A 21,833-nucleotide genomic window follows, 5' to 3' on the forward strand; every position below is an offset into this window, starting at 1 on the left:
GTATCCCAGAGGTAGTGAGATGCTGGAGGAACAAAAAAAGGAAAAGGAAAAGCAAAGAAGATAAGACTCATTAAGTATACCCATTACAAGGGTTGATATCAAGGCTTTAGGAATGGGGTTCAAAACCACGCTGTATCACGAACCAAACTGGGTGCTTTGGACAAACTACTAACCCCTTGGAACTTAAGATCACACGGTGTAGAAGCCGCAGTTCACATTCCCCTACCCGGCCCGGCTCGCTCGCTCGGACCCCTGCGTCAGTGGGTTCCACCCGCGGAGGACAGACACGCAAAGCGTCCCGGGGAGGGGGTGCCCCCCACGCCCCAGGGGGCCTGGCCCTCGGCAGGGCAGCCGCACGCCGGCCACCGGAGCCCCCGGCCGGCGCGACAGGAACTCCGGCTCGTACCTCCCGCGGGCTCGCACAGGTTCACCCACGCCCCGCGCCCCGGCGACGGCCGGTGGTGGGCGGGGTCGGGGTCACTCGGGATCGCCAGCTCTCGCGGAAGGCGAGGCGCGCCGGCGGGACCCCGAATCCAAGGCCACCAGGTCGGCTGACGGCTGGACGAGGCCGGGCCCGCTCCTCCCCGCAGCCTCGGCCCGGGAACTGCGGTCCTGGCTGCACCCGGGGCCCGGCGGGGAAGGCGCCTCCCGAGCCGACGCCGCGGTCGGGCAGGCGCGGGCCGCCGCCCCCGGGCCCCGTCGGGGAAGCCCGCCTCCGCCGGACGGCGGGACTCCCGGGGCCCCGGGACGCCGGCCCCGCCGGCCCTTCCCAGCCCGCCGCGCCGCGCCGCGCCCACGGCCCTCCGGGGCCGAGTCGCCCCTAGCAACAGCAGCGGGCCGGCCTCCCGGGTCGCGCTGATTGGCCGGCCTCCAGGAGGCGGCGCTGTCGTCACTTCCGGCCTCCGGAGGCCGCGGAGGAAGCCGAGGGGCCGCCATCTTGGGTCTGTGCGGCTCGGCGGTGCCGGGAGTAGCGGCGGCGGCGGCGGCGCGGTGCGGCGGCGGCGGGCCGGGCGGAGGCCGGGCGGAGGGCGAGCCGCAGAGCGGAAAGCGGCGGGTGCCGGCGCCTCCTCCGCGGCCCGCTCCATGGTCGGCGCCCACGGTCCGCGGCGGACTGTCTCGCGCCCCACCTTCTCCACACCCTCCCGCGGCGTCTCCTCCTCCGGCGGCGGGGCGGCCGGCGGCGCCGCGCGCGGGAGCCGAGCTCGGCGGCGCGACGGAGTAGGCGCGGGGGCCCGGGACCGCGGCGGGGCGCCCTGAGGCGCCGGGACGCCGGCCGGCCGGCCGCCCCGCCCCGCCCCCGCCCCCGCCGGGCTGTTGGCCGCGGCCGCCGGGGCCCGGGGAGGATGAGCCCCGGGAGCTGTCGGGGCACGGCCCGGGCCAGGCCGGGCATCTAGAGCGCGGCCGGAGAGGGCGGCCGGGCGGCCGGGCGGGCGGCGCGCCCGGAGCCGGGCGGTCTCGTGTTCGTCCTCGCGTGGCGCCGCGTCGAAGCGCAGGAAGATGTCCACGAGGACCCCCCTGCCCACGGTGAACGAGCGCGACGCCGAGAACGTGAGTAGCCCGCGCTGCGGGGGAGGCTCGGGGGGTGGCGTCCCGGGGCCCGCCTCGCCGGCCTCCTCCCCGGGACCAGCGAGTGCGTGTTCCTCCGGTCACCCCGGGCAGGTCCGCGGGGCTGGGTCGGTCCACGCGGACCGTGCTGTTTTGTTTTGTTTAATTTTTACCTCGTTCTTTAAAATGGTGTGGGGCGAAGTTGAATGACAGCGAGGCGGCCCCCTCGGAGCCCCGGAGTCCTTCCTACCTCGGAAGAAATGGCTTTCGAGAGGGCGCAGCTTTTTTTTTTTTTTTTTTAATCAAGGGTTAGCTTCCGTCCTTGCGAATCTGGTGGTGAGGAGTTGGCTAAGCCTTCTGAAGGGCATGGGCGCAGGAAAGCTCTGCCCCGTCTGGGGGCTTCGCTTTCCTCCGCCCGGATAGATGGTCTCAGAGGAGCTCCCACATTCCAGCGCTGACATCCTATGATTCTACAAAAGGAGCCTTTTATTTCCTTCATGTGGCCCTTACGAACTAGGAACAGCATTGTTGGGGAATGACAGCCTGTAGTAGAAATTCCGTTGTTGCAACGTTTGACTCTGGAAGTATTTTCAGAACTCTTTTCTGCAGTTCAAGCATCCAGTTCACTTGTTATCTTCTGTAAAACATCTAGCAGATAACTTGTAAAGAAACTTCACTGGCATTTCACTGGGTTATGAGGTAATTGCTGGCAAGAAAATGCCATCTCATAGGAAAAGCTTCCTTGCTCTGAGTGTTTTCCTGCTTTCAACAGCATCCTGAGACATTGGTGGCTGGATAGCTACTAGTTAATCTGTCTATATAAGCCTTACTCTAAAGCATCCTGTTAGTATATTAATGTGCAGTGCTGTATATATGCATGTATATATATATGATTGAGATGGGTTAGAAAATTATAGTACTGAAAGTTGTATACTACTAGATGAATGTGAACTCTTCCTTTTTCCCCACTCCCTCCATTTTTTTCCCTTTCTCTTTTCCTCCATGTCTCTTCCTATCCACCCATTCCTCCTCCTTTCCTTTCCTCTTTTCTTCCCTTCATTTTTTTTTTCCTCCAAGATAGAACCTCAGTATTTCCTAGGCTAACTCTTGGGCCTAAGTGTTTCTCCTGCCTCAGTTTAACCAGTAGCCAAGTTTAACCAGCTGTCAAGCCTGGTGTCTTTTTTCTTATTATATCTTTTTGAAGATATCTGTCCCCGACATTTATTTTCTTTGACCACTGAATAATGGAGCAAGGGGAAAAATTAAGGATTTATTGGTTTTGGTCATTGATCTTTTCTCAGAGAATTCAAAACCTTAAATTGAACCAGTGTGTGGCGCAGTGCTAGTGGTTCATGCCTGTAATCCTAGCTACTCAAGAGGCTGTGACCTGAGGATTGCAGTTCAAAGCCAGAATGGGCAGGAAAGAGTCCATGAAACTTTTTTTTTTCCCCAGTCCTGGGGCTTGAACTCAGTCTGAGCACTGTCCCTGGTTTCTTTTTATACTCTATTAGTTGAGCCACAGTGCCACTTCTGGCTTTTTCTATATATGTGGTGCTGAGGAATTGAACCCAGGGCTTCATGTATAGCAGGCAAGTGTTCTACTACGAGGCCATATTCCCAGCCCCTCCAAGAGACTCATCTCCAATTAACCACCAAAAAACCGGAAGTGTACCTGTGATTCAAGTAGTAGAGCACTAGCCTTGAGCACAAAGCCCTAGGACTGGCACACACAAAAATTTTTGGAACCGGTGTGGGAGCTCCATACTTAATAAAATGGAATGAGAAAGGATCATAACAGATTTGTGAAAATGGAAAATTTCAGTTGGATCTTTTTTCAGTGTATATCATTTTGGGATGTTTGGAGGAGATACCAGGAATATGTAGTTTTGGTGGTAGTTGTGATTATTATAGACTGGCTTGTCTTATTCACCTGTTCTTTGGTTAATTTATTGATTGTTTTGCTGTGTTAGTGTATGTTAGAGTTACTACCCTTGTTCTTTATAACAACCTAGGGAGTGGGGTGCGTGGTCCATTAGGATTTGCATGGCCCAGAATTCCATATCAAGTACCACACAGGGAGAGAGGGCAGTCTTACCTGTGTGATACCTTCCTTTATTCTCATGTAGTGCATTTAGAGCCAAATCTGAATCTATCTATCTATCTATTCTGTCTATTCTATTGGTACCTATACGGGGGCTTGGAACTTGGCCTTGCACTCCTGCTCTGCCTTATCCATTAGCAAATGGCGTTGTACCACTTGGGCTAGCTCTCTACCATTTGAGCAGAACCTCCACTTAAGGCTTTTTTAAAAAAAACAAAAAACGAGTTAATTGGTGAGAAGAATATGTCTGGGTTGGCTTCCAACCTGGATTCTCAGATTTCAGCCACCTGAGTAGCTAAGCTTGTAAGTGGGAGCCACTAGCTCCCAACAACAAATATAAATTATTTTTTAGTGTTATGATCAGAGATGTGTAACTGATATTCACCGGAATTCAGCCTTCCTTCTTCCATTTCTAATGCTCCTGTTGACATGATATGGAGGTAGCTGTGTGTCTTTCCCAGGGTGGCTGGCACCTTGATTAGTGTGAGACTTCGGGTTCACTTCTGGCAGAGCTTGTATTAACTTCTCTATCATTACTGCATGGCTAATGTTGGACTTCCTGTCAGTTGAGTGGTGAGTGTACAGTGAACAGAGCTCTCCATTTTTAGAGAAGCTCTTTTGTTAAAATCAGGTTTTTGTGATGGGAGCATTCACACTTAAAGTATATGTTCTGAGTTTGACCAGTAGTCATGTAACCACCACTGCATTCAAGACAGAGAACATGTCCATCTCCCAGTTTTTTTAGCATACATGCTGCCAAAGCGGGCGCATATCCATTACCCAGAATGGCTTTTTGTGGCCCTTTCCGAGCCAGTCACTCCTCTTCCCCTGGCAACTATTGACTCATCTGTTTTCTGTCCCTGTAGTTTTACCGTTTTGTCTGGTTCTGGGGCTTGAACTCAGAGCCTGGGCTTATGCATGCTAGGCAAGCACTCTACCACTGTGCCACATTCCCAGTTCCTGTTGTTTTACCTTTTTCAGGATGTTTGTAGAGTCATAGACTACGTAAGTTTTCTTTTTTTGGCCGGTCCTGGGCCTTGGACTCAGGGCTTGAGCACTGACCCTGGCTTCTTTTTGCTCAAGGCTAGCACTCTGCCACTTGAGCCACAGTGCCACTTCTGGCCATTTTCTGTATACGTGGTGCTGGGGAATCGAACCAAGGGCTTCATGTATGGGAGGCAAGCACTCTTGCCACTAGGCCATATCCCCAGCCCCGACTACGTAAGTTTTCGTGTATGACTTTCTGTTGTTGCTTTTTTTTGAGTGAGGCTTTACCTCAAACATGCCTCAGCATCCTCAGTGCTGGGATTACAGGAATCAATTAGCATTTTCTTTTTTTCTTTTTTCTTTTTTTTTTTTTGGCCAGTCCTGGGGCTTGGACTCAGGGCCTGAGCACTGTCCCTGGCTTCTTTTTGCTCAAGGCTAGCACTCTGCCACTTGAGCCACAGCGCCACTTCTGGCCATTTTCTGTATATGTGGTGCTGGGGAATCGAACCCAGGGCCTCATGTATATGAGGCAGGTACTCTTGCCTCTAGGCCATATCCCCAGCCTCACTTAGCATTTTCTGTTTCCATTTTTATTAGTAGTTTATTCCTTTTTTAGTATCTCATTGGACATGCCACAGGTTTTTTTGGTCCATCGTTAGACTTGAACTCCCTGTCTGGACACTGGCCCTTAGCTTTGTTTGTTCAAGGCTAGCACTATACTACTTTGAGCCACAGTGTCACTTCCTGTTTTCTGGTGGTTAATTGGAGATAACAGTTTCAAGGACTTTCCTGCCTAGACTGGCTTTGAACCAGGATTTCAGCCTCCTGAGTAGTTAGGATTACAGGGATGAGCCACCAGCATCCAGCTCACATTTTTTTTTTTTTTTTTGTCAGTCCTGGGGCTTGGACTCAGGCTGAGCGCTGTCCCTGACTTAGTTTTGCTCAAGACTAGCACTCTACCAGTTGAGCCACAGTGCCACTTCTGGCCGTTTTCTATATATGTGGTGCTGAGGAATCAAACCCAGAGCTTCATGTATACGAGGCGAGCATTCTAGCACTACGCCATATTCCCAGCCCCCCCCACCCCCTTTTTGGTGGTTATGGACTTGAACTCAGAGCCAGGGTACTGTCCCTGACCTCTTGTTCTTAGCCATCTCTACCACTTTGAACCACAGCTCTACTTCTGGATTTTGGCTGGTTAGTTGGAGATAAGAGTTTCACAGACTTTTCTGCATGAGCTGGCTTGGAAGCGCAATCTTCAGATCTCAGGCACACAGCTTAATTTTTTTATTAAATATTTTTATTGCTGTTATGAAAGTTATATACAGAGCGGTTAACATTTCATAAGTGAAGTAATAATATGTTTCTTTTTAGACAGTGTTACTCCTTCCTTCATTCTCCCAGTTTTTCCCTCCTGTTCCCACCTATCATTATTTAAATTTTAGGCTGTATTCACTTATGAGAAGAATACTGCTTATCAAATCAAGAATAACGAATATGACAGTGTAGCCCACTGGTAGAGCACCTAACCTGGCATTAAAGAAGCTTTGAGTTTGATCCTCTTTACTGCACAAATAATTTGAAACAAGAATATTATCTGCATTTTTATTTTTATTTTTATTTTTTGCCAGTCCTGGGGCTTGCATTCAGGGCCTGGACACTGCCCCTGAGCTTCTTTATTTTATTTTATTTTTTTTTTTAATTTTGTTTTTTGTGGGTTTTTTTGGCCATTCCTAGGGCTTTGTCCCTGGCTTCCTTTTGCTCAAGGCTAGCTAGCACTCTGCCACTTGAGCCACAGTGCCACTTCTGGCCATTTTCTATATATGTGGTGCTGGCGAATTGAACCCGGGGTTTCATGTATACAAGGCAAGCGCTCTTGCCACTAGGCCATATCCCCAGCCCGAGCTTCTTTTCTTTTGCTCAAAGCTAGCACTCTACCACTTGAGCCACTTCCAGCTTTTTCTGTTTATGTGGTACTGAGGAATGGAACTCAAGACTTCATGCATGCTAGGCAAGCACTTTACCTCTAAGCCCCATTTCCAGTCTCTTCATTTGTTTTCTAAATGGATGTATATATAAAAGTTCATTATTACTACATCATTACATTCCCCCCCCCTCCCTTCCTTCCTTTTTTTATTGGTTGTGAGCCTTCACTCTGGGCCTGGGCCCTGTCCCTGAGCTCTTTAGCTCAAGGCTAGCACTCTACCATTTGAGCCACAGCGCCATACCGCATCATTATATAGTTCAAAAGTTAAACAACTTGACCCCAGTAGGATATTGAAGCTTACTGAGGTAACAAGGGCTGCTCAAGACCTTGGACTGTGTAGTAGCAAAGCCACTACTAGGTCCTAGATCTGTTTCTCAAGAGGGAGTTTACAGTCAGGCACTGTTGGCTTACACCTGTAATCCTAGCTAGTCAGGAGGCTGACATCTGAGGATTGTGGTTCAAAGCCACCCCAGGCAGGAAAGTCTGTGACATTCTTATCTCCCTCCAGTTAATCAGCAAAAAGCAGGAAGTGGAGTTGTGGCTCAAGTAGTTGAGCACTAACCTTGAGCAAAAAAACCTTCGGGACAGCACTCAGGCCCTGCACCAAAACAAAAAACAAAAGCCAGTTCATTAATTATCAATGAGAGGGTGTAGTTGTAGCAATTATCCAGGCCATAAGTAAAGTAAAATCTTAAAAAAAATAAGTCTTACACTGAAATTTACCTAGCTCAAGATGTCAGTAGTGTGAGAGTTAAAAGTAATCCTGGTATATAGTGAGCTCAGTAGCTCAATGCCAGTCTTATTTACTATGTTTTTATCTTTAAGGTTTTCAGAAGAAATAAAGTCTTTAAAAAATTATCATTGCCTTTATCGTGTGTGTATTCCTGTTGAGGTGTTTACGTTTGTTCCTGGTACTGGGGCTTGAACTCTGAGCCTGAGCTTCTTTTGCTTAAGTCCAGTGCTCTACCACTTGAGCCACAGTTCTGCTTTTGTTTTTTTTAGTAGTTTAGTGGAGATAAGAATTTTCTTAAGGATAAGACTTTCCTTCCTGGGCTGACTTCAAACCTCAGTCCTCAGATCTCAGCTTCCTTAGTAGCTAGCAACTCAGCACCCGGCTATGAAACTGTTCTATGGCAAGACTATGTAGTAAAGCCAGGCACTGACATCTTGATCAGTGTCACCTCTGTCATTTTTCTCTGTTTTGCCTTTTTTTATCTTTTTGGCCAGTCCTGGGGCTTGAATCAGGGTCTGGGCACTGTCCCTGGCTTGTTTTTGCCCAAGGCTAGCACTCTATCACTTGCGCCACAACACCACTACCAGCTTTTTCTATATATGTGGTGCTGAGGAATCAAACCCAGGGCTTCATGCACGCTAGGCGAGTACTCTGCTGCTAAGCCACATTCCCACTCTCCTTTTTGCTTTTGAGATAGACACTAATTTTTTCCCAGTTTGCTATCCTCCATCTCACCTCCTGAATAACTGGGGTTATAGTCCTACATCACCATGTCAGCTATTTTTGGATTCTTGAGACAGAGTCTCACTGTTTTGCCCATACTGACCTGGAACTCCCTAGTTATCCCAGGCTGACCTCATACTTGTCTATTTTCCCGCTCCACCTACTGAATGCAGGGATTATACATGTGCACCACCATGCTCAGCTACTTGTTTAATTTTTTTTTCCTGTCCTGGGGGGCTTGAACTCAGAGACTGAGCACTGTCCCTGGTTTCATTTTGCTCAAGGGTAGCACTGTACCACTTGAGCCACAGTCCCACTTACAGCTTTTTCTGTTTTGTGGTACTGAGGAATTGAACCTAGGTCCTTATGCTTGGTAAGCAAGCATTCTACCACTAAGCCACATTCCCAGCTCTCTTCTGGATTTTTCTGAGTTGTTTATTGAAGATAACTCTCATGCACTTTTCTGTCTGGGCTGGCTTCGAACTGCAATCCTCAGATCTCAGCCTCCTGAGTAGCTAGGATTACAGACGTGAGCCACTGGTGCCTAGCTTATTTTAAATTTTTATGCTTGTCCTGCAACTTGAACTCAAGGTTTGGGCACTCTCCCTGAGTTCTTTTGCCCAAGGCTAACACTCTCCATTTCCAGTTTCCTTGTGGTTCATTGGAGATGAGAATTTCACAGATGAGAGTTTTACAGACTTTCCTCCTAGGGCTGGACTTTGAAGTGACACCCTCAAATCGCAGCCTCCTAAGTAGCGAGGATTACAGGCTTCACTGGCTTTCTATTCATCTTATGATAGCCAGTAGAGACAGTTATAAAGCATGTGATTTATGTAGTAACTTAGAAACTTCAATACACAATACACAATCTTGTATCTGTTACCTATTATTCTGCATAGACTGTGATGGCCCATGCCGTGACCTAGCTTTTGGGTGGCTGAGGCAAAAAGATTGGATGTTCAAGTCCAGCCAAGGCTTTACAGGGTGACCTTGTCAAAAAATGAAAAGTTACGATTTTATTATTCTGAAGTATACCTAGATTTTATTCCTGTAATTTGTCCCCAGAGTAGAAGTAAGAATAAGGGAATGCAGCCTCTTCTGAGAGGACTAAGACAGACAGTACTTGTCTCTTACATCCACTTTACAGTTTTACATGAAATCTGAATAAAAAATAACCTCTTGGATTCTTATGTGAGATGCTTTAATACATTACACAGTAGGTTGAAGAATATACAGAGTTCATCTGTGAACTCATACGCACTCACCTGTACAGATTAATGGAGATAACTTTTCCCACGAAAACACAATAGACGTTTCTCAGGGCATCTGTTATAGTTTGGGTATTGAATGGCCCCCAAAGGTCTCATCTGTTTAAAGCTTAGTACCCAGTGTAGAGATGTTGGCAGAGTTGGGGGAGGGGTAATGTTCTCAAAGGGGATTGTTGAATCCTGATCTCATCCCCACTCATCTTTCTAACGCATGAGGTGAGTAGTTTACTCTGCCTTTATCACCACTGGCCATCAGGGCCCCAGTCAGAGGCCAAAAGCAGTGGGCCTGTCTGATTTTGGACTGGAATTTCCAGAACTGTGAGCCAAATAAACTTTTTTTCATAAGAGTTTACCTCAAGTTGGGTGCTGGTAGCTCACACCTCAGATCTGAGGCTAGTGGTTTGAAGCCAGCCCAGGCAGGAAAGCCCATGAGAGCCTCTTACCTCTAGTTAGCCACCAGAAAACTGAAAGAGGTGCTGTGGCTCAAAGTGGTAGAGCACTAGCCTTGAGAGAAATTGCTCAGGCCCTGAGTTCAAGCCCCAGTACTGATGGGAGGGGTGGGGGGAGTTTACCTCAGATATTTCATTGAGGTGGAAAGCAGAGTCCAACTCTTTTTTTTGTTTTGTTTTTGCCAGTATGGGGGCTCAAACTCAGAGCCTGGGGGCACTGTCCCTGGGCTGCTTTTGCCCAAAGCTAGCACTCTACCACTTGAGCCACCGCACCACTTCCAGGTTTTTCTGTTTATGTGGTACTGAGGAATCAAACCCAGGGCTTCATGCATACTAGGCAAGCATTCTACCACTAAGCCACTTTCCCAGCCCCACTCTACCACTTCTTGTTGGCTTGTTTTGTTTTTTGCCAGTCCTGGGGCTTGAAATTATGGCCTGAGCACTGTCCCTGGCTTTCTTTTGCTCAAGGCTAGCACTCTACCGCTTGAGCCACAGTGCGACTTCCAGCTTTTTCTGTGTATGTGGTGCTGAGGAACCAAACCCAGGGCTTAATGCATGCTAGGCAAGCACTCTACCACTAAGCCACATTCTCAGCTCCCCAATACTGCATTTTTATATAACCATTCTTTTTCTTTTCCGGGGCTTGGAATCAGGGACTGGGCTGTGTCCCTGACCTTTTTATTTAGCTCAATGGTAATCCTCTACCAATAGAGTTTCAGCTCCATTTGCAGCTTTTTTGGTGGTTAATTGGAGGTAGTCTCACAGGGCTTTCCTGCCTGGGCTGACTTTGAACTATAATCTTCAGATCTCAACCTCCTGAGTAGATAGGATTACAGGAGTGAGCCACTGGTACCTGGTTACATAATCATTCTTAATGGAATCAGAACTTCTATGACTGCATTGACTACAATAAATAGCAGATTCTAGACTGAGAATGCTGGAAAGAAGTAGACCTAGAACCACCCCTTGTTTGCCTTTTGCTCTTACACTTTTGTAGAATGCAAGCATCTTTTGTGAAAAAGGTGTTTGAGGCTATTTTTTTTTTTTTGGCCAGTCCTGGGGCTTGGACTCTGGGCCTGAGCACTGTCCCTGACTTCTTTTTGCTCAAGGCTAGCACTCTGCCACTTGAGCCACAGTGCCACTTCTGGCCATTTTCTGTATATGTGGTGCTGGGGAATCGAACCCAGGGCCTCATGTATATGAGTCGGGCACTCTTGCCACTAGGCCATATCCCCAGCCCCGAGGCTATTTTTTTTTAATGACATGCTATGTTCTCTCTCCAACTCTCGAGTTCCTTTACCTCACCTAATACTTACCTGTCCTAAGTTTGACAGTGGTATCTTTAGCATGTATTAGCATTGCACTTAGAGTAGATTTAGTATTTTATTTTTTGTTCTCAAATCATTGAAATAGGGCTACCATCTAGACATTGAAGATAATTGATGATAAAGAAACTTCCACATACTATGGTAATGTATTCCAGTTTTTTTCCATTTCTATTAACTAAGTTCAGATTGTTAAAGTCTACTTCCTGTTGACTGTTTAGATGCTTATTGCTATAGAACAAACCACTCAACTACTTAATACTGTAAAACAAGAAACATCTTATAGTCACAGATTATGTGGAAGAAATTTCTTAAGATATGGCTTGTCTCAGTTCTACCAAATCTACTCTCAGTTGTAGGGGATCCTCAAATTGGGTGGGTAGAGTGTTTTTTTGTTTTTGGGGGGGTTTACTGGTGCTGGGGGGGGGGTGTTGAACTTAGTGCCTGGCTGCTATCCCTGAGCTTTTGTGCTTTGCCACTTGAACCAGACCTTTACTTCCAGCTTTTTGGGTGGGAAGTTGGAGATTAGAGTCACATGGACTTTCCTGCGCAAGCTGGCTTTGAATCTTGTGCCTTTTTTTTTTTTTGCCAGTCCTGGGGCTTAAACACAGGGTCTGAGCACTATCCCTGGCTTGCTCAAGGCGAGCACTCCTCTTGAGCCACAACGCCACTTGCGGCTTTTTCTATATATGTGGTGCTGAGGAATTGAACCCAGGGCTTCATGTACATGAGGCAAACACTATACCACTAGGCCATATTCCCAGCCCCACCTTGTGCCTCTTGAGTAACTAGGATTACAGGCATAAGCCACTAGCGCCCTGTTCTAAGGTCATGTTTTTAAGCCCTCAAAGTAATAATGATTCTTTGGGTTTATAGAATGTAACCTAGTATTTTTATTTTCCAGTCCTGGGCCTTGGACTCAGGGCCTTGGCACTGTCCCTGGCTTCTTTTTGCTCAAGGCTAGCACTCTACCACTTGAGCCACAGTGCCACTTCTGGACGTTTTCTATATATGTGGTACTGAGGAATCGAACCCAGGGCTTTATGCATGCTAGGCAAGCACTCTACCACTATGCCACATTCCCAGCCATAACCTAGTATTTTATTGTGTGGCCTGTATACTCTAGGTACCTAGTTACCTCATCTGTAAGATAGAATTGATGATAATGCTGACATGATTAGGCCTCATGACCTAATTCCTTTACTTTAAGAAAAATTACTTTATTTTTGGTACCAGTCCTGGAGTTTGAACTTAGCCTGGATACTGGTCCTGAACTTTTTTACTCAAGGCTGACACTACCACAGCTCCATTTATAGCTTTTTGGTCATAATTTTAGAGATAGAATCCCATGGACTTTCTCACCAGACTTGCTTTCAGTCACAACTCTCAGATCTCAGCCTCCTGAGTAGCTAGGATTACAGGTATGAGGCACTGTTTTCTTTACTTCTTGGCCCCCTTCTCCTGCCCCTGTTACTACTCACATTACCAATAGTCTCAGGTGTTTCTATGCCTTTTTAATTTAATTTAATTTTTTTTGGTGCTTGTCTTGGGCCTAGGTGCTGCCTGTGAGCTCCCCCCCCCGCCCCCCCAAGGCTAGTGCTCTACAACTTGAGCTACAGATCCACTTCTGGCTTTTTGGTAGTTTATTGGGAATGAGTCTCACAGTTTCCAGCTCTAGCTGGCTTTGAACCATGATCCTCAGACCTCAGCCTCCTGAGTAGCTAAGATTACAGGCATGAGCTACTGGCACCTGGCTCAAACTGCTTTATTTTTGGCCAGTCCTGGGGCTTGGATTCTAGGCCTGAGCACTGGCCCTGGCTTCTTTTTGCTTAAGGCTAACACTCTACCTCTTCAGCCACATGCATGCTTAGCATGCATGAAGCCCTGAGTTTGATTCCTCAGCACCACATAAACATAAAAAGCTGGAAGTGGCGCTGTGGCTCAAGGGATAGAGTGCTAACCTTGAGCAAAAAGAAGCCAGGGACCATGCTCAGGATCTGAGTTCAAGCGCCAGGACTGAGAAAAAAAAGAGTCAGGGATTGATGAAAAATCTGTAGACATTTACGAGGTAGAGTTGACAAGATGTGGAACAAACTGGGTGCCAGTGGCTCATGCCTATAATCCTAGCTACTCAGGAGGCTGAATTCTTTTTTTTGGTCTCCTTTTATTTGTTTGTTTATATATTTATTTGCCAGTCCTGGGGCTTGAACTCAGGGCCTGAGCACTGTCCCTGGCTTCTTTTTTGCTCAAGGCTAGCACTCTAGCAGTTGAGCTACAGCGCCACTTCTGGCCGTTTTCTATATATGTGGTGCTGAGGAATCGAACCCAGGGCTTCATGTATAGGAGGGAAGCACTCTACCACTAGGCCATATTCTCAGCCTATTGAGTAGTTAGAATTTCAGGTGTGAGTTACCAGTGCCCTGTATTCTCATTGTTATTATTCTGGTCCTGGGGCTTTAACTCAGAGCCTAGCTGCTATCCCTGAGCCTCTTTGTGCTCAAGGCTAGCGCTCTACCACTTGAGCCTCAGCACCACTTCCAGTTTTCTGGTGGTTAACTGAAGATGAGAGTCTCAAGTACTTTCCTGCCCCAGCTGTGTTCAAACTGTGATCCTCAGATTTCAGTCTGCCGAGCAGGTAGGATTATTAGCATGAGCCACCAGCATTTGGCTTGGATTGTTTGATTAGGGGTGCCAGTTTGTACTGGTAAGGCAGACAATGACTCCAAAATTTTTCCTTTTTTTTTTTTGCCAGTCTTGGGACTTGAACTCAGGGCCTGGGCCAGATCTTTTTGCTCAAGGCTAACACTGTTGTACTACTTGAATCACAGCTCCACTTCTGGCCTTTTCTGCTTATGTGGTACTGAGGAATCAAACCCAGGGCTTCATGCATGCTAGGCCAGCACTCTACCACTGAGCCACATACATTCCCAGCCCCAGATTTTTCCTTTTGTTGTAGTTTTTGCTGAAAGTTGTTTTTATCTATGATTTTTATCAAACCAAGAGGATCTAGTCTCATCCTAGTTTGCTAACCAAAGAAGCATGGGAGAGAAAGAGAGCATGTGGCTTAGACATGCCACAGATAAGATGGCAATTTGGCCCATATCTCTGCCATCTTTCGCAAGGCTTCAGTTGTTACCCCCCCCCCCCCCCAACAAATTTTAAAATTGTAACTTGTTCAGCTTTTTTTTTTTTTTGGCCAGTCCTGGGCCTTGGACTCAGGGCCTGAGCACTGTCCCTGGCTTCTTCCCGCTCAAGGCTAGCACTCTGCCCCTTGAGCCACAGCGCCACTTCTGGCCACTTTCTGTATATGTGGTGCTGGGGAATCGAACCCAGGGCTTCATGTATACGAAGCAAGCGCTCTTGCCACTAGGCCATATCCCCAGCCCCTACTTGTTCAGTTTTATCAAGTTCTTTTTCTGCCTTCAAAAGTGAAATTGGACTTTGTATCTCTGAAGTACAAAATAATTGGAAGATAGCCATTTATTGTTACAATTTGACTTTGTAGATGTTTTCTTAGATTTGGAAAACCTGTCCATGTGTTAAGGAGGTAGACTGTTATTTTAAGGATTAGAAAAGATGTGTGAGCATATGTTTTTGTTTTAGGGAAGAGACTAAATTCTGTTTACAAGATTTAAAACAGCATGTAGTGTTGTCTTAAACTTGTAAACCTGTTATCTTCCCATATAGGTAGTAGTTAAGTATATTAGCTACTTTGCCTGTTACTTTGACAAATTGTTTATTTTGCTCAGTTTCAGAGGGTTTTTGGCCCTATTATATGTCTGGTGGCAGGAATGTATATCAGAGGAGGTTCTTTACTTCATGGTGCACAGGACATATAGAGAGAAAGGAATGAGCCAGGGAACCCCTAAAGACCCACTCTCCTGTGACCTATTCCTCCAGGTAGGGCCCCGATTCCTAACTTTTCAGAACTTCTCAAAATAGTGTCACCAGGGGGACAAAGCTTTTAAAACATGAGCCTTTGGGGTAGTCCTCACGTTTCAGATTGATTTGCTAACCTTACAGATGCAAAAACAATTTGGGGACTATATTATTATTTATTTGTTTTGTTTTTGTTGCCAGTCCTGGGCCTTGGACTCAGGGCCTGAGCTCTGTCCCTGGCTTCTTTTTGCTCAAGGCCAGCACTTTACCACTTGAGCCACAGCGCCACCTCTGGTTTTTATCTATATATGTGGTGCTGAGGAATCGAACCCAGGGCTTCATGTATAGGAAGCAAGCGCTCTACCACTAGGCCATATTCCTAGCCCCAGGGACTATATTATTAAACAGCATTTTAAAAATTACATATATGTCCAAAAATTTTTTGGTTGGTTGTGGGGCTTGAACTCAGAGCCTGAACACTGTCCCTGAGCTCTTTTGCTTAAAGCTAGTGTGGTACCACTTTGAACTACTTTCACTTTTCTGGTTAACTGGAGGAAAGTCTCACGGACTTTTCTGCCCATGCTTGCTTACCATCTTGATCCTCAGATCTCTGCTTCCTGAGTAGCTAGGATTACAGGCATGAGCCACCAGCACCCAGGATAAGGAATATTTTAATTTGAATCTTATTATACAATGATTTATAATCACCTTTTCTATTATTATTATTATTATTTGGTCTGAGGCCAGGGCTTGAACTTGGTATCTGTAGCTTTCACTCGTTTACTGTCACTTTACCACCCAACCCATTCTTCTAATCCCTCGGCGTCTTCTAAATATGAAGTTGTTGTTTGGTGATGTGGAGGGTATGGGTATACTGGGGTTTGAACTCAGGGCCTGGGCATTCTCTTAGCTTTTTTCCTCAAGACTGATTCTCTACCACTTGAACACAGCTCCACTTCCAGGTTTATTGGAGATAAGTGTCACAGAATTTCCTGCCTGGGCTGTCTTCAAACCACGTTAGATAATCAGATCTCAGCCTCCTGAGTAGATAGGATTATAGGCATGAGACACTGGCACCCTGGTTTGGTGTGGTGGTTGTTGTTTAATTAGAACTGGTATTTAAGTGCTAGGCATGCTGGCAGATTTGTAACCTCAGTTCTCCAAAGGTTGAGTATGAAAGAGTGTCAATTTTTGTGTGTGTTTGTGCTACTCCTGGGGCTTGAACTCAGGGCTTGGGCATTGTCTCTGAGATTCTTTCTTTTTCTTTTAACACTCACTTGTTTTTATTTAATATGAAGTTTAATCCCAAAATATCATTTTTATTTTAAATATGTTTGTTTATTTGTTTATTTTTATTTTATTTTTTTGCCAGTCCTGGGCCTTGGACTCAGGGTCTGAGCAGTGTCTCTGGCTTCTTTTTGCTCAAGGCTAGCACTCTGCCACTTGAGCCACAGCGCCACTTCTGGCCATTTTCTATGTATGTGGTGCTGGGGAATTGAACCCAGGGCTTCATGTATACGAGGCAAGCACTCTTGCCACTAGGCCATATATCCAGCCCTAAATATGTTTAGTTATTTTTATTTTATTTCATTTTTGCAAATCCTAGCGCTTGAACTCAGGACCTGAGCACTGGTCCCTGGCTTCATTTTGTCTGAACTTCTTTTTGCTCAAGGCTAGCACTCTACCACTTGAGCCACAGTGCTGCTTCTGGCTTTTTCTGTTTATGGGGTACTGAGGAATCGAACCCAGGGCCTCAGGCATGCTAGGCAAGCACTCTACCACTAAGCTAATTTCCAGCCCAAGATTGTCAATTTTTTTGTTTGGTTTTGTTTTTGTTGCCAGTCCTGCAACTTGAACTCAGGGCCTGAGCACTGTCCCTGGCTTCTTTTTGCTCAAGGCTAGCACTCTGCCACTTGAGCCACAGCGCCACTTCTGGCTTTTTCTATATATGTGGTGCTGAGGAATTGAACCCAGGGCTTCATGTATACGAGGCAAGCACTTTACCACTAGGCTGTATTTCCAGCCCAAGATTGTCAATTTTTGAGACCAATCTGGACTACATAGTGGAACTGTTATAAAAATTGGGGGAGGTGCTGGAGGGAAGGAGAGAAAGAGATAAGACTCCTCTCCTAAAACTATGTGAAACAAAAAAATGGAGCAAATTTCTTTCAACATCATAGTGGTAAAAGAAATGAGTAAAAGTCCTGGTGCTGGTGGCTCCTATAATCCTAGCTACTCAGGCGGGTGAGATCTGTGGATCACGGTTCAAAGCCAGCCCAGGCAGGAAAAATCATGATACTCTTATTAATTAATCACCAGAAAACTGGATGTGGCACTGTGGCTCAAGTGGTAGAGTGCTAGCCTTGAGCAAAAAGAAGCTCAGAGACAGTGCCCAGGTCAAGTTCAAGCCCCAGGACTGGCCCAAAAAAGAAAATTAGTAAAGTCTCTGAATTTCTCACTCAACCCCTGAAACATCTCATGAGCTAGGACATTAGGGTCTTAAGCTTCACAGGTTGTGGTGAGCATTAGGTGTGCAGATGCAGTCGGCAGCATGTAGGAAAGTTACACTCTGACCAGAAGACAGACCTATTTCTGTTTTGAAAGTGGCTTAGCAGTAGAGTGCTTGCCTAGCATGCATGAAGCCCTGGGTTTGATTCCTCAGTATCACATAAACAGAAAAGGTCAGAAGTGGTACTGTGGCTCAAGTGGTAGAATGCTAGCCTTGAGCAAAAAGATGCCAGAGACAGTGCTCAGGCCCTGAGTCCCAAGCCTCAGAGCTGGCAAAAAAAAAAAAAAAAAGCCACAGATTCTAAATACAGATGTTAGATGTTCCTTAACTTACCACTGGTCTGTATCCTGGTAAACTGGTCTCAAGTTGAAAATATCATACTTAATACCCATTTTTATAAATGACCAAATGTCATAGCTTAGTCTAGCTTTCCTTACGTGTGGTCTGAATATTGACACTAGCCTTTGGTCTGCTAAAATCACCTAACACAAGCCTACTTCATGAGAACGTGTTAATTATCATGGGCAATTTATTATAATAACTCTACCTAAAATGAGAACACAGTATACTGTAGAATCTTGATTTTTTTTTTTTACTCTCATCAAATGGCTGAGAGGGTGTGCTCCGAGAGAGTCGTAGACTAAAAGTAGTAATTCAAAACTTAAAAATATAGTTTCTACTGAATGTTTGGTTTTAGCACCAATATATAAAACAAAAAAATCCTGAATTGGGGACTGTGGCTCTAAATTCTCTCTGAATATCCAGTTGGACTCTTTTTGTTTTGTTTTGTTTTGTTTTGTTTTTGCCAGTCCTGGGCTTAGACTCAGGGCCTGAGCACTGTTCCTGGTTTCTTTTTGCTCAAGGCTAGCACTCTGCCACTTGAGCCACAGCGCCACTTCTGGCCATTTTCTATATATGTGGTGCTGGGGAATCGAACCCAGGGCTTCATGTATACGAGGCAAGCACTCTTACCACTAGGCCATATTCCCAGCCCTCCAGTTGGACTCTTAACACTTGATTTTTTTCTTGTTTTCCTCATAAATTTATATCATGTGGTTAAAGTTCCTTTGAACGGCTAGATATACTGTAGGATTAAGATTAAAGCCTTAATATTTTGTTTCTTCTATTAGAACCTCTTAAAACTTGGCAGGACTTCATGTTCTCTCATTTCCTTGTCTTTGTGTACATTACATTGTAGCACACCTCACATGGAGATGGGAGGCAAGAAGTTACCTCCCGCACTGGGCGCTCTGGAGCAAGGTGTAGAAACTCAATAGCTTCCTGTGCAGATGAACAACCTCACATTGGAAACTACAGACTGTTGAAAACAATCGGCAAAGGGAATTTTGCAAAAGTGAAATTGGCAAGACACATCCTTACAGGCAGAGAGGTAATACCTGTGCTTATTTTTGTTGTGGTGGGAGAAGAAGATACATGTATTGGGGGTTTTAAAAATCAATTTTCTTTTCAAAAAAGATTAGCATACCTTAGTTGTACAATGGGGTTTCATTGTGACATTTATATACATATATACAATGTGTCCTGATCAGCCTCCCTCATCACACTCCCTTAAAACAATTTTCTTAGGTATCCTTGTTCTTTCTTTTTCTGTCTGTCAAGGGGCTTGAACTCAGGGTCTAGACCCTGTCCCTGAGCTTTCTTGCTCAAGGTTATCACTCTACCACTTTTTGAGCTATTACTTCTTGTTTTTAGGTGGTTATTTGGAAATAAGAGTCCCATGGACTTTCCTATCCCAACTAGCTTAGAACTGCGCTCCTCAGATCTCAGCCTCCTGGGTAGCTAGGATTACAGGTGTGAGCCACCAGTTCCTGGCTTGTTCTGGTTTTATATGTAAAACTATTAGCATATTATCCAACCCCTCACTGTTGTCTGTCTTCTCATCCAAACCTGTTTTATTTTTCTGTCACTTTTTTTTTGCTGAATATTAATTGTACCAAGGGTTTTTGTTGTAGTGTTTCATACTATTTTGGATTATTTATAAACTTTTTCAAAAAAGGAACATGATATATGTTAATAATTAGTGATCTCCCACCCTTCCCCCCTCCTGGGCTTGAGACTTCCTGGCTTCTTTTTGCTCAAGGCTAGCACTCTACCACTTGAGCCACAGCGCCCACTTCCAGCTTTTTCTATATATGTGGTGCTGAGGAATTGAACCTAGGGCTTCATGTACACAAGGCGAGCACTCTTGCACTGAGCCATAGTCCCAACCCTCTTTTTTCTTTTTTTCCCTTCGCTGGTCCTGGGGCTTGGACTCAGGGCCTGGACTGTCCCTGAGCTTCTTTTGCTCATGGTTAGCATTCTTCCACATTCAGATTTTTTGGTAGTTTTAGTGGAAATAAGACTTTTTTTTTTTTTTTTTTTTTTTTTTTGCCAGTCCTGGGGCTTGGACTCAGGGCCTGAGCACTATCCCTGGCTTCTTTTTGCTCAAGGCTAGCACTCTGCCACTTGAGCCACAGCGCCACGTCTGGCCTTTTTCTATATATGTGGTGCTGGGGAATTGAACCCAGGGCTTCATGTATGCGAGGCAAGCACTCTTGCCACTAGACTATATTCCAGCTCTGGAGATAAGAGGCTTTCCTGTCTGGTCTTCAAACGGATCCTCTGATCACAGCTTCCTGAGTAGCTAGGATGACAGGTATGAGCCACTGGCATTTGGCAAGAATGAGCTTGCTTGTTTACTCCCTCCCCCTCGCCCTCCTCCTTTCCCTCTCTCTACCTCTGTACACATACACACACACGCACATCTGTCCCCCTCCCCTCCCCTCTTTCCTTTTCCTTTCCATCATGTGGCTTGAACTTAGCACCTAGCATGTCTTTCCCTGAGCTCTTTTGCTCAAGGCTAGTGCTCTACATTTTGAGCCATAGTGCCATTTCCAGAGTGACTAACTGGAGATTAGAGTCTCACAGACTTTCCTGCCTATGCTGGCTTTGAACCTCAATCGTCAGATTTCAGCCTCCTGAGTAGTTAGGGTTACAGGCATAAGCCACCAGCACCCAGCTCATAGCCTATATTTTAAAATCAAATGTTTTCTATAAAAATTTTTAGATTGAATAATAGCCAACCTATTCGTAGAATTATTTAAAATTTCACTTTGAAAGGTATTTTGGGGGTATATATACCTCTGAGATCCTGCCCCAGGATAATAAGGTGAAATCAGTGTCAGACCTCACAGTATAGGAGGTGTTCATTTGATTCTCAGTACTTATCAGGGAGAGAATTCTTCCTCATTTTGTGTGGCTTTAGAAGTGTTTTCATACAAGTGTTTTGGAGGGGATTTAGAAGGTGTGCTTGTTTGTTAGCTTTTTTTTTTTTTTTTTTTTTTAATTTTGGCCAGTCCTGGGCCTTGGACTTAGGGCCTGAGCACTGTCCCTGGCTTCTTCCCACTCAAGGCTAGCACTCTGCCACCTGAGCCACAGCTCCCCTTCTGGCCGTTTTCCATATATGTGGTGCTGGGGAATCAAACCGAGAGCTTCATGTGTAGGAGGCAAGCACTCTTGCCATTAAGCTATATTTCCAGCCCGTTTGTTAGCTTTTTAGTATTATCATATTACATGTCTGTTACCAGTTAGTCTATAATCAAATTCTGAAAAGCCATGAATATTAATTTGATATTGACTTGCTTTTTCTAGGTTGCAATAAAAATAATAGATAAAACTCAGTTGAATCCAACAAGTCTTCAAAAGGTAAGATTGGTCTAAAATTTAGTAAGATAGGAAATAATTCTCTGTATTAATTGCTATTTAGTTGGTTCCTTAAATATCTTAGCTATTATTCATTATGCTTAGTATAGTAAGCTTCCTATTTAAGTAAAATCAGCATACTGAATGTACTGGCACATGACTGTAATCCTAGTCATTGGGAGGTAGATATTAGACAATCTCAAATTCAGGGCATGCCTTCGAAAACAAAAAAGAATGAAACTTAATAAAGTGAGTATTTTAGAAAAATGATTATTTTATAAAATGATTAGATTCTCTGTATATCACCTTTATCATAACAATAAATAAGACAATTGTATTATCTTCACTTGAAGGTAATAATAAGTTTAGATGTTCTTAGTAGCACAAACTGAAGGTGTTGTTTTCCCCCACCCCCACCCCCCTCTGATAATGGGACTGAACTCAGGGGTTGGGTGCTTGTCCTTGAGCTCTTTTTACTCATGGCCAGCATTCTACCACTTGAACTTCTGGCTTTTTTGGTAGTTAATTGGAGGTAAGAATCCTATAGGTTTTCATTCCCAGGCTGGCTTTGAACCATGATCCTTAGATCCCATCCTGCTAAGTAGCTAGGATTATAGGAGTAAGC

At 45.5% G+C, this 21,833-nt stretch overlaps 1 protein-coding gene across 5 annotated transcripts in view; it reads left to right on the forward strand.

Moving 5' to 3' along the window:
• The first annotated feature begins 922 nt into the window (after positions 1–922).
• Mark3 (microtubule affinity regulating kinase 3) overlaps positions 923–21,833 on the forward strand; it is a 68,999-nt gene continuing 48,088 nt past the window's right edge. For 2 of the 5 annotated variants that reach the window (XM_048362964.1, XM_048362965.1), the window contains exons 1-4: positions 1,344–1,413; positions 1,445–1,548; positions 18,705–18,896; positions 21,158–21,211. In XM_048362964.1, coding sequence (XP_048218921.1) covers positions 1,498–1,548; positions 18,705–18,896; positions 21,158–21,211 — 297 coding nt within the window. In that variant the 5' untranslated portion in view covers positions 1,344–1,413; positions 1,445–1,497. Of the gene's footprint in view, positions 942–1,336; positions 1,414–1,444; positions 1,549–18,704; positions 18,897–21,157; positions 21,212–21,833 lie in introns of those variants that run through there. The other 3 variants (XM_048362967.1, XM_048362966.1, XM_048362968.1) reach the window with 3 other exon arrangements.

The sequence above is a fragment of the Perognathus longimembris genome, chromosome 14, assembly GCF_023159225.1.
Source record: "Perognathus longimembris pacificus isolate PPM17 chromosome 14, ASM2315922v1, whole genome shotgun sequence".
Lineage (NCBI taxonomy): Eukaryota > Metazoa > Chordata > Mammalia > Rodentia > Heteromyidae > Perognathus > Perognathus longimembris.